At 43.9% G+C, this 12,157-nt stretch overlaps 2 protein-coding genes across 48 annotated transcripts in view; both read left to right on the plus strand.

Moving 5' to 3' along the window:
• The window catches only part of LOC129703226 (mucin-2-like), a 177,536-nt gene that overhangs the window by 124,075 nt on the left and 41,304 nt on the right, over window positions 1-12,157 (plus strand). The gene's annotated exons all lie outside the window — the stretch shown is intronic.
• The window catches only part of LOC129703227 (fibulin-1-like), a 78,220-nt gene that overhangs the window by 40,464 nt on the left and 25,599 nt on the right, over window positions 1-12,157 (plus strand). The window contains exons 3-4 of the mRNA XM_055645507.1: window positions 338-463; window positions 9,018-9,143. Coding sequence (XP_055501482.1) covers window positions 338-463; window positions 9,018-9,143 — 252 coding nt within the window. The remainder of the gene's footprint in view (window positions 1-337; window positions 464-9,017; window positions 9,144-12,157) is intronic.

Consider the following 12,157-nt stretch of genomic DNA (forward strand, 5'->3'; position numbering starts at 1 on the left):
CGATGGGGCCACAGGGATGAGAGGAGAGGAAAGTGGGAGTTGTTACTTAAAATTAGTGAATTAAATGTTCATATCATTGGGTCTATCACTCTCAAATTGTGAGGAACAGAGGCAAATAATAAATGATGGGTGTTTAAGAAGGAACTGCAGATGCTGGAAAATCGAAGGTAGACAAAAATGCTGGAGAAACTCAGTGGGTACAGCAGCATCTATGGAGCGAAAGAAATAGGCAACGTTTCGGGCCGAAACCCTTCTTCAGACGACGGGTCTTTGTCCCAAACATTATGGCGGGTACAGTTTTTGTTGTAAAATGAAATAATTGGATATTTTCTCCTAGACATCAATGTATGTGCAACCAAAGTCTCCAATTGTGAACAAATCTGCACCAACACAATTGGAAGCTTCAGATGCAGTTGTGGTCCAGGCTACAGAACCAACGTGGAGAACCCTGCGCTTTGTGATGGTAGGAAGCTGTGAAACATGCAGACTATCTGATGGCATTCTCTAATGGATTGGCTGATGGCATTTCTGATTGGAGATTTAATTTTGATTGTTTTTAAGGCAACATGTTTGTCTTCAATAATTAATCACTTACCACAACCGTTTGAAATTGGATAAAATATTTGTAACATCATTATTTCATTTAATGATCAGACTTACCTTGCTAACGGCCAGTACTCTTGCTCCTTTAACACCTGATCCTGTTTCCATTCCATCTTTTCTCTAACTTGCCACTCCTTTCCCCGGCTATGCTTTTAAAACTGTAAACCCCCCACTCTACCCTCGTCCTGAGAAAGCATCATTGAACCAAAATGCCAACTGGTCCCTATTTTTGCAGAAGTCACTTGACGGGTTGAGATCTTCCAGTAGTTTTGTTTTTGTTTTGATACTGGAGTGATTGGATTGTTTTCTTCAGATATTGATCAATGTGTGACTAATATGCCAAACTGTGCACAAATATACTTTATTTATCCTTGCTATCTGACATCACTGAACTCCTCACACTTGCCTCATCCCTCTCCCCACGTCTGCTGCTACTTGGTGACTTAAATATTCATATGGACTCCCCCACCTGCAAGCTTGCATCTGAATTCGCCTTTTTACTTGACAACTTCTCTCTCACTCAGCACGTCACCTTTCCCACCCATGACAAACGTCACATCCTTGACCTGGTCTGCTCCACAAACCAACCGGTACTCGACTTCCATCCATGCCTCTTCCCCCTCTCTGATCATAAGCTTATACGGTTCACCATCCCTTCTCCGACACCTCGACCCCTCTTCCTCCGAGAAATCACCTTCCGTAATCTAAAATCCATCGATCCCCACCATCTCTCTGAACTTGTCTCCACCACTCTCCCCCTGGACTCAACCCCCATCTCACCTGATGATCTCACAAACCATCTCAACTCCACCTTGTCTACCTCCCTTAACATTCTGGCCCCCCTCAAAACAAGAACCGTAACTTTCAACATATCTTCACCCTGGTACACACATGCACTTCGTAACATGAAACAGACTGGTCGCCGACTTGAACGACTCACAAAGAAATCATCTCTCACAGTCCACCATGAAGCTTACAAACTCCACCTCACTGATTACAAAGATGCCCTCATTGCTGCAAAATCTGCCCACCTCTCCTCCATATTCACCGACCCCTGCCTTAACCACAGAACCCTCTTCTCCACTGTGGGCAACCTCCTCAAGCCTCGAGCCAACACTCTCCCTACTTCTACTCCGGATCTCTGCAACTCATTCCTCCACTTTTTCGCTGATAAAATCAGCACCATCTATCAATCTTTATCCCCTGTACCCGACCCCCCAGCATCTACTCCACCACCTACCAAGGCCTCTCCTTTCAAAATCTCCACTGACCTCCTTACCCCTCCTCCACATTGCTTCCTCTCCCAGTGTGACCTGGTCACCTCTACTGAAATCTCCAAACTCATCAGCTCTTCCAAACCCGTTGCTCCCTCAACACTCTGCCCACTCCCCTGCTGAAGTCCTGCCTCCCCGTTCTCTGCCCCTACCTCACTAATCTCTTCAACTCCTCATTGTCCCAAGGAATTGTCCCCTCCGCTTTCAAAACTGCTGCTGTTATACCAATCTTAAAGAAACCTGGTCTTGATCCCTCCTCTCTTATTAACTACCACCCAATCTCAAACCTCCCCTTTCTTTCAAAAACCCTGGAGCGTATCATTGCGTCGCAACTTCATTCCCACCTCCTTGCGTATAACCTACTTGAACACCTCCAAACTGGCTTTCGCCCCCTCCATAGCACAGAAACTGCTTTCCTCAAAGTCCTCAACGACCTCCTCACCTCTGCTGACACTGATTCCCTCAATATCCTCATCCTCCTTGACCTGAGCGCAGCCTTCGATACAGTGAACCATTACATCCTGCTCACCAGACTTGGGGACCTTGGCATTGAAGGTTCTGCACTCAGCTGGCTCTGTTCCTACCTTTCCAACAGATCCCACTTCATCTCTCTCCATAACCACACCTCTGCTACAGCCACAGTCACTCAAGGTGTTCCCCATGGCTCCGTATTCCGTACTTCATCATCTACATCCTCCCACTTGGTCAGATATTCCGCCACTTCAACCTGGACTTCCACTGTTACGCCGATGACACCCAGATCTACCTCGGCACCAAATCCGTTCACAACCCCCCCCCTCTCCCATATCAACTCCTGTTTGTCATCTATAAAAACCTGGATGCAACATAACTTCCTCAAACTCAACAGCGATAAAACAGAATTCCTCCTCATATGCTCCAAATCCACACTCAGCAAAATCAATAACCCCACTCTAACCATCGACGGCACCGCTGTCTCCCCATCTCCCCAGGCCCGCAACCTTGGTGTGATCTTTGATTCCACCCTCTCCCTTGAGCCTCACATCCGCCATGTCATTAAAACCTCCTTCTTTCACCTCCACAACATCGCCAAAATCAGACCCTCTCACACACCTCCCGCTGCTGAAAGACTCATCCATGCCTTCATCTCCTCCCGACTGGACTACTGCAACTCGCTTCTCCTTGGCATCAACTCCACCTACGTCAACCTACTCCAACTGGTCCAGAACGCAGCCGCCCGACTCATCACCCACACCAAATCCTGGCATCACATCACTCCAGTCCTCAAACAACTTCACTGGCTTCCCATCTCGCACCGGATCACCTACAAAATCCTGGTCCTCACCTACAAAGCCCTCTACCATCTGGCCCCCCCATATCTCACTGACCTCCTCTCCCCCTACCAACCCTCATGGTCCCTCAGATCCACATCAGCCGGTCTCCTCTCCATCCACAAGTCCAACCTCCGCAGTTTTGGGAACAGAGCCTTCTCCAGGGCAGCTCCCAGGCTCTGGAACTCCCTCCCCCAACTGATCCACAATTCCGTGTCCCTCACCATCTTCCAGTCCCGCCTCAAGACCCATCTCTTCACCTCTGCCTATCCTTAGCCCCACGTCCCCCTCCCTTTTCATCTGTGCTTGAATTGTCTCACATTGTGTTTTGAACTGAATTTCTGTCTTTAATTTGTGTACTAGTCATGTCTCTACTATTTATTTCATTCCCCTTACATGTTTTTCCCCTACTTGCTACATTTTTGTAAGGTCTCCTTGAGACTCTTGACTTGAAAGGCGCCCATAAATGAAATGTATTATTATTATTATTTATTACATTTGTTAGTCTCCAAGCAATGGAGATTTTTAAATATATTACGATTATATTGCGCAGTTATTCCTCCCAGGCAAGTCATCTAATAATTATGGATCTTGCACTGCACCAAAGCTCCCAACCCCAGCAACCTGTAATCCCGTGTCCTATTTCAGCCCCACCTCTGCACAATCAGAAAATCCCCAATTCATCTCCAGCTTCCACCGTTATAAATGACTGCCTCATGTCGAACCCTGAGCACTGAACACGTTGCAATCTGTCTCCATGTTACCTCCTTACTGCCTGTAATCCAATCTTATTGCCTTTAGTTCCCTGCCCTTCACGCCATCCAGTCTGAAGGTATCTAGCTTCCCCATCAAACAATCAGCTCATCTGTGACCCAATCTCTTTACCAAAAGGTATGTTGGTCAAATCCTTCCCAACTTTATACTTTCTAATCAGAAGGTTTCTGGTATTCACCCCTTGCCTCTTTTCTTCCAATCCGAACCTCCTCTCCTCCCTGCCCACTGCTCTCTTCTTCACACCACATGGTTGGTCAAACTTCACAAATTGGGCATCCTCAAACTTGCCTCCCACAATGGAATTTGGAGACACATTTCAATGTAGAAAAGATGCAACACCGTACTAGTCGGATCTGAATCTGGTGGCTAGAATCCAATGACTGGAATGGGAGTCAGAAACTTGTGCTCTGTCTCCTTAAAATATCCATGAGAGTGCATCAGAATTTTTCAGCAAATATTCCACCTTGTGGTTCTATTTGACCTACATACTCTACAGGTCTTCATTCAGCAAGTGTTCTCTGGCAAAATTATTAACTGAAGATTTATGATGATTTGCTGTGAGCTTATGTGGTAGGATCAATTTTATTTTGTGCCCCCTATAATGTTTGGGACAAAGACCCATCATTTATTTATTTGCGTCTGTATTCCATAAATTGAGATTTGTAATTGAGAAAAATCACATGTGGTTAAAGTGCATATGGTCAGATTTTATAAAAGGGTATGTATATGCATTTTATTACACCATGTAGAAATTACAGCTGTGTTAAAAACATAGTCCCCCCATTTCAGGGCACCATAATGTTTGGGATACATGGCTTCACAGGTGTTTGTAATTGCTCAGGTATGTTTAAATGCCTCCTTAATGCAGGTACAGTGCATTCAGAAAGCATTCAGACCCCTTCACTTTTTTCACATTTTGTAACGTTACAGACTTATTCTAAAATTGATTAAAATCTTTTTTTTTTAATATCATCAATCTACACACAATACACCATAATAAAAAAGCGAAAACAGGTGTTTAGACATTTTTGCAAAGTAATTATAAAGATATAACTGAAATATCACATTTACATCAGTATTTAAACTCTTTACTCAGTTCTTTGTTGAGGCACATTTGGCAGCGATTACAGCCTCAAGTCTTCTTGGGTATGACGCTACAAGGTTGACACACCTGTATTTGGGTAATTTCTTCCATTCTTTTCTGCAGATCCTCTGAAGCTCTGTCAGGTTGGATGAGGAGCATTGATGCACAGCTATTTTCAGGCCCCTCCAGAGTTGTTCAATCGGGATCTAGTCTGGCTCTGGCTGGGCCACTCAAGGACATTTACAAATTTGTCACAAAGCCACTCCTGCATTGTCTTGGCTGTGTGCTTAGGGTCGTTGTGCTGTTGGAAGGTGAACCTCTTCCCCAGTCTGAAGTCTAGAACGCTCTGGAGCAGGTTTTCATCGAGGTTCTCTCTGTACTTTGCTGCGTTCATCTTTCCCACGATCCTGAGTAGTCTCCCAGTCCCTGTCGCTGGAAAACATCCTCATAGTTTGTTGCTGCAACCACCATGCTTCACCGTAGGTATAATATTGGCCAGGTGTTGAGCGGTGCCTGGTTTCCTCCAGACTTGACGCTTGGCATTCGGGCCAAAGAGTTGAATCTTAATTTCATCAGACCAGAGAATCTTGTTTCCCATTGTCTGAGACTCCTTTAGGTGCCTTGTGGAAAACTCCAAGCGTGCTGTCATGTGCCTTTTACTGAGGAGTGGCTTCCGTCTGGCCACTCTACAATAAAGGCCAGATTGGTGGATTGCTGCAGATATAGTTGGCCTTCTGGAAGGTTCTCCCATCTCCACAATGGAACTCTGGCGCTCTGTCAGAGTGACCATCAGGTTTTTGGTCACCTCCCTGACCAAGGCCCTTATCCCCTCTTTCTCAGTTTGGCCAGGCAGCCAGCTCTATGAACAGTCCTTGTGGTTCCAAAGTTCTTCCATAAAATGAAGAATGACGGAGGCCACTGTGCTCTTCTGGACATGCAATGCTGCAGAAAATGTTTATACCCATCTGTGTCTTGGACGTCGATGGACAATTCCTTCCTCTTCATGGCTTGGTTTTTGCTCTGACAACTGTGGGACCTTATATAGACAGGTGTGTGCCTTTCCAAATCATGTTCAATCAATTTAATCATGGACTCTAATCAAGTTGTAGAAACATCTCAAGGATAATCGATGGAAACACGATGCATCTAAGCTCAATTTTGAGTGTCATAGCAAAGGGTCTGAATACTTATGCAAATGTGATATTTCAGTTAATTATTTTTAATTACTTTTCAAAGATTTCTAAACACCTGTGTTTTCTTCTTCAATCTGGGGTATTGTGTGTAGATTGATGATAAAAAAAACAGTTTAATCCATTTTAAAATAAGGCTGTAACGTAACATAGAAAATAGCTGGAGGAGGAGGCCATTCAGCCCTTTGAACCAGCACCGCCATTCATTGTGATCATGGCTGATCGTCTCCAATATAGAAACATAGAAAATAGGAAAATGTGGAAAAAGTGAAGGGATCTTTCTGAATGCACTGTATAAGAGAGCTCTCAGCACCTTGTCTTTCCTCCAGTCTTTCCATCACCTTTGGAAACTTTTATTGCTGTTTATCAACATGAGGACCAAAGTTGTGCCAATGAAAGTCAAAGAAGCCATTATGAGACTGAGAAACAAGAATTAAACTATTAGAGACATCAGCTAAACCATCGGCTTACCAAAATCAACTGCTTGGAACATCATTAAGAAGAAAGAGAGCATTTGTGAGCTGACTAATTGCAAAGGGACTGGCAAGCCAAAGAAGACCTCCACAGCTGATGACAGAAGAATTCTCTCTATAATAAAGAAAAATCCCCAAAACAGCTGCCCGACAGATCAGAAACACTCTTCAGGAGTGAGGTGTGGATTTGTCAATGACCACTGCCAGCAGAAAACTTCATGAACAGAAATACAGAGGCTAAACTGCAAGATGCAAACTGGTTAGTCGCAAAATTAGGATGGCCAGGTTACATTTTGAAAAAAGTACTTAAAAGAGTAAGCACAGTTCTGGAAAAAGGTATTTCGGACAGATGAGACAAAGATTAAGTGATGGCATGAACAATGTATGGAGGAGAGAAGGAATTGTCCATGATCCAAAGCATACCACCTCATCTGTGAAACACAGTGGTGGGGGTGTTATGGCCTTGGCATGTATGGCTGCTGAAGGTACTGGCCCACTTATCTTCATTGATGATACAACTGCTGATGATAGAAGCATAATGAATTCTGAAGTGCATAGACTCATCCTATCTGCTCAAGTTCAAACAAATGCCTCAAAAATGGATTGGCTGGCGGTTCATTCTACAGCAAGACAATGATCCCAAACATACTGCTAAAGCAACAAAGGAGTTTTTCAAAGCTAAAAATGGGTCAATTCCCGAGTGGCCAAGTCAATCACCCGATCTGAACCCTATTGAGCGTGCCTTTTATATGCTGAAGAGAAAACTGATGGGCACGAGCCCACAAAACAAGCATAAGCTAAAGATGGCTGCAGTACAGGCCTGGTAGAACATCACCAGAGAAGACTCCCAGCAACTGGTGATGTCCATGAATTGCAGACTTCAAGCAATCATTGCATACAAAGGATATGCAACAAAATACTAAACATGACTACTTTCATTTCATACTACCAAGCCCAGCAAATCTCCACATCTGGGGCAAGAGCGAGACACCTTCCAGCTCACTTTGCTCTGGAAGAGGATCATTAGAACATCTCCTCAGCAGCTGCCCAAAGTTGCTTGGGGAAGGTCGCTATCGGTGGCGCCATGACCAGGTACTTGAGGTGGTTGCTGAGAGCATAGCCACTGCCATCGGTAACAGCAAACACCACCATGCCCCAAAGAAATTAATCACTTTTGTCAAAGCTGGAGAGAAGTCTCGACCACAACCAAAAACAAGGACGGGCCTCCTCTACACAGCCACTGACTGGCAGCTGCACGTCAACCTGGGCAAACAGCTAAAATTTCCACCGTACATCATAGCAACATCACTCCGGCCAGACATGATCATCACTTCCGAAATGACAAAACAGCGGATCATTCTGGAGCTGACAGTGCCCTGGGAAGAGCGCATTGAAGAGGCTAATGAGAGGAAACGCGTAAAGTACCATGAACTGGTAGAGATGTGCCAGGACAGCGACTGGAAGGTACACTATGAGCCCATAGAGGTGGGCTGTAGAGGCTTTGCAGGACACTCACTCTGCAAAGTCCACAACCAGTTGGGCATTACGTGGCTGGCAAAGAAGAGGGCCATTCAATCCGCAAGCGAAGCCACAGAGAAAGCCTTTGGATTAAGAGGGCTAATCCCTGGGCGGTTGCTGCTGGGAGGCAAGTCGGGGCTTGATCAACCCCGGCTGGGTCGCCTGGGCGAGGGTGTCTGATGTAGTGAGAGCCGAAACACCTGATGATCCCAGGTCACATCACTGAGGATGTGTCCCAGCACATCTAGAAGATGTATCTTTCACACTACTTTCATTTACATGACACTGCTGTGTCCCAAACATTATGGTGCCCTGAAATGGGGGGACTATGTATAAACACTGCTGTAATTTCTACACGGTGAAACCAAAATGTATAAAGATGGCCTTTATTAAAATCTGACAATGTGCACTTTAACCACATGTGATTTTGTTTCTATTACAAATCTCAAATTGTGGAGCACAGAGGCAAATAAATAAATGATTGGTCTTTGTCCCAAACTTTAGGGAGGACACTGTACATAATCTGCAGGTCTTCATTCACCAATGATTATCTGGCAAAATTATTAACTCGATATTCATGATCATTTGCTGTGAGCTTGTGTGGTCGGATCAATTTAATTTCAGACTTCTAAAATGATTGTGCTAAATTGATGTTATGGAGAAATAAAAATTCTATTCATTAGGAAGAGCACTTTGACACACAATTAGCATGATGATATATTGAAAATGTGATGAAATTTGGCATGTTCAGTATTTGTGGTAAAATGAAATAATGGGTTATTTTCTCCTAGACATCGACGAATGTGCGACCAACACCTCCAATTGTCAACAAAACTGCATCAATACTATCGGAAGCTTCACATGCAGTTGTGGTCGGGGCTTCAGCACCAACGTAACCAACCCGGCGCTTTGTGATGGTAGGAAGCTGTCAAAAATGCAATATCTAATGGCATTCTCCAATGGATTATCTGATGGCATTTTCTATCCTAGAGTTTATTTTGGTTGTTTTGAAGGCAACATGTTTGCCTTCAATAATTAATCTCTTAACACAACTTTTCAAAATTGGATAAAATATTTGTGACATCATTATTTCATTTAAAGATCGGTTTTTTTTCCCATTATTTATTTGTCTGTGTAAAATACCTTGCTAACGGCCAGTACTCTTGCTCCTTTATCACGTGATCATATTTCATAGAAACATTGAAAATGGGTGAAGGAGCAGGCCATTCGGCTCTTTGTGCCAGCACCAACATTCAATATGATCCAGAATCAGTACATTGTTCCTGCTTTTTCCCCATATCCCTTGATTCCGTTAGTCATAAGAGCTATATCTAACTCTCTCTAGAATACATCCAGAGTCCACTGTCTTCAGTGGCATAGAAATCCACAGATTCATATCTCTCTGACTGAAAACGTTTTTCCTCATGTCAATCTCATTGAGAACTGTGACCCTGGTTCTGGACTCCACCAACATGGGAAACATTTTTCTGCATCAAGCCTGTCCAATCCCTTAAGAATATATGTTTCACTAAGATCCTCTCATCCTTCTAAATTCCAGTATTTCATCGTATGTCAGTCCTGCCTTCCAAGGAATTAACCTGGTGAACCTATGCTGCATTTCTTCAATAGCAAGAATATCCTTCCTCAAATTAGGAGACCAAAACTGCACACAATACTCCAGGTGTTCTCACCATGGTCCTGTACAACTGCAGTAGGATTTCCTTGCTCCTATACTCAAATCTTCTCGCTACGAAGGCCAACATGCCATTTGCTTTCTTCACTGCCTGCTGTACCTGCATGCTTACCTTCAGTGACTGATGTACAAGGACACCTAGGTCTCGTTGCACCTCCCCTTCTAATCTGATACCATTCAGACAATAATCTGCCTCCTTGTTCTTGCCTCCAAAGTGGAAAACCTCACATTATCCACATTATACTGCATCTGCCATGCATCTGTCCACTCAACCAACCTATCCAAGTCATGCTGCAGCCTCACAGCATCCTCCTCGCAGCTCACACTGCCCCCAGCTTTGTGTCACCCGCAAACCTGGAGATGTTACGTTTAATTCCCTTTGCCTAAATATAAATACTGGGGTCCCATCACTGAGCCTTGCGGCATCCCACTAGTCACTGCCTGAAAAGGACCCATTAATTCCTACTCTTTGCTTCCTGTCTGCCAATGAGTTCTCTATCCATGCCAATACCTTCCCCCAATATCATGTGCTCTAATATTGCACACTAATCTCTTGTCAAAGACTTTTTGGAAGTCCAGATACACCCCATCCACTGGCTCTCCCTTGTCCATTCTACTTGTTACATCGTCAAAAAATTCCAGAAGATTAGTCAAGCATGATTTCCCCTTCATAAATCCATGCCGACTTTGACCGATCTTGTCACTGCTTTCCAAATGCACTGCTATTACATCTTTAAAAATCGACTCGAGCATCTGCCCTAATACCGATGTAAGGGTATCTGGTCTATAATTCTCTGTTTTATCTCTCCCTCCTTTCTTAAAAAGCGGTGTTACATAGCTACCTCCAGTCCACAGGAACTGATCCAGTTTAAAGAACATTGAAAAATGATTACCAATGCATCCACAATTTCTAGGGCCACCTCCTTGAGTATTCTAGGATGCAGACCATCAGGCCCTGGGGATTTATCTTCCTTCAGTCCCAACAGTTTACCTAATACCATTTCATGACTAATGTGAATTTCCTTCAGTTTCTCGTCACACTAGATCCTTGGTCCCCTAGTATTTCTGGGAAATTGTGTCTCTTTAGTGAAGTATTTGTTTAACTGGTCTGCCTTTTCCTTGTTTCCTATTATAAATTCACCTGTTTCTGTTCCATTCCATCTTTTCTCAGCTATGGAGAAATAAAATGTATATTCATTAGGAAGAGCACTTTGACACACAAGATAACATGATGATGTTGCAGTCCCTTGCAGTCAGAAACAGGTGAATTGATCATGGGGAACAAGGACATGGCAGACCAATTGAATAACTACTTTGATTCTGTCTTCACTAAGGAAGACATAAATAATCTGCTGGAAATAGCAGGGGACCGGGGGTCAAATGAGATGGAGGAACTGAGTGAAATCCAGGTTAATCGGGAAGTGGTGTTAGGTAAATTGAATGGATTAAAGGCCAATAAATCCACAGGGCCAGATAGGCTGCAACCCAGAGTACTTAAGGAAGTAGCCCCAGAAATAGTGGAAGCATTAGTAATAATTTTTCAAAACTCTTTAGATTCTGGAGCAGTTCCTGAGGATTGGAAGGTAGCTAATGTAACCCCACTTTTTAAAAAGGGAGGGAGAGAGAAAACAGGGAATTACAGACCAGTTAGTCTAACATCGGCAGTAGGGAAAATGCTAGAGTCGGTTATTAAAGATGGGATAGCAGCACATTTGGAAAGTGGTGAAATCATTGGGCCAAGTCAGCATGGATTTATGAAAGGTAAATCATTTCTGGCGAATCTAATAAAATTTTTCGAGGATGTAATTAGTAGAATGGATAAGGGAGAACCAGTGGATGTGTTATATCTGGACTTTCAGAAGGCTTTCGACAAGGTCCACATAAGAGATTAGTATGCAAACTTAAAGCACACAGTATTGGGGGTTCAGTATTGATGGGGAGAACTGGCTGGCAGACAGGAAGCAAAGACTAGGAGTAAACGGGTCCTTTTCACAATGGCACGCAGCAACTCGTGGGGTACCGCAAAGCTCAGTGCTGGGACCCCAGCCATTTACAATATATATTAATGATTTGGGTGAGGGAATTGAATGCAGCATCTCCAAGTTATCCACTTTGGTGGCAAGAACAGGAAAGTAGACTATTATCTGAATGGTGGCCGATTAGGAAAAGGGGAGATGCAACGAGACCTGGGGGTCATGGTACACCAGTCATTGAAAGTAGGCATGCAGGTGCAGCAGG

The sequence above is a fragment of the Leucoraja erinacea genome, chromosome 14, assembly GCF_028641065.1.
Source record: "Leucoraja erinacea ecotype New England chromosome 14, Leri_hhj_1, whole genome shotgun sequence".
In the NCBI taxonomy this organism is placed as follows: domain Eukaryota; kingdom Metazoa; phylum Chordata; class Chondrichthyes; order Rajiformes; family Rajidae; genus Leucoraja; species Leucoraja erinaceus.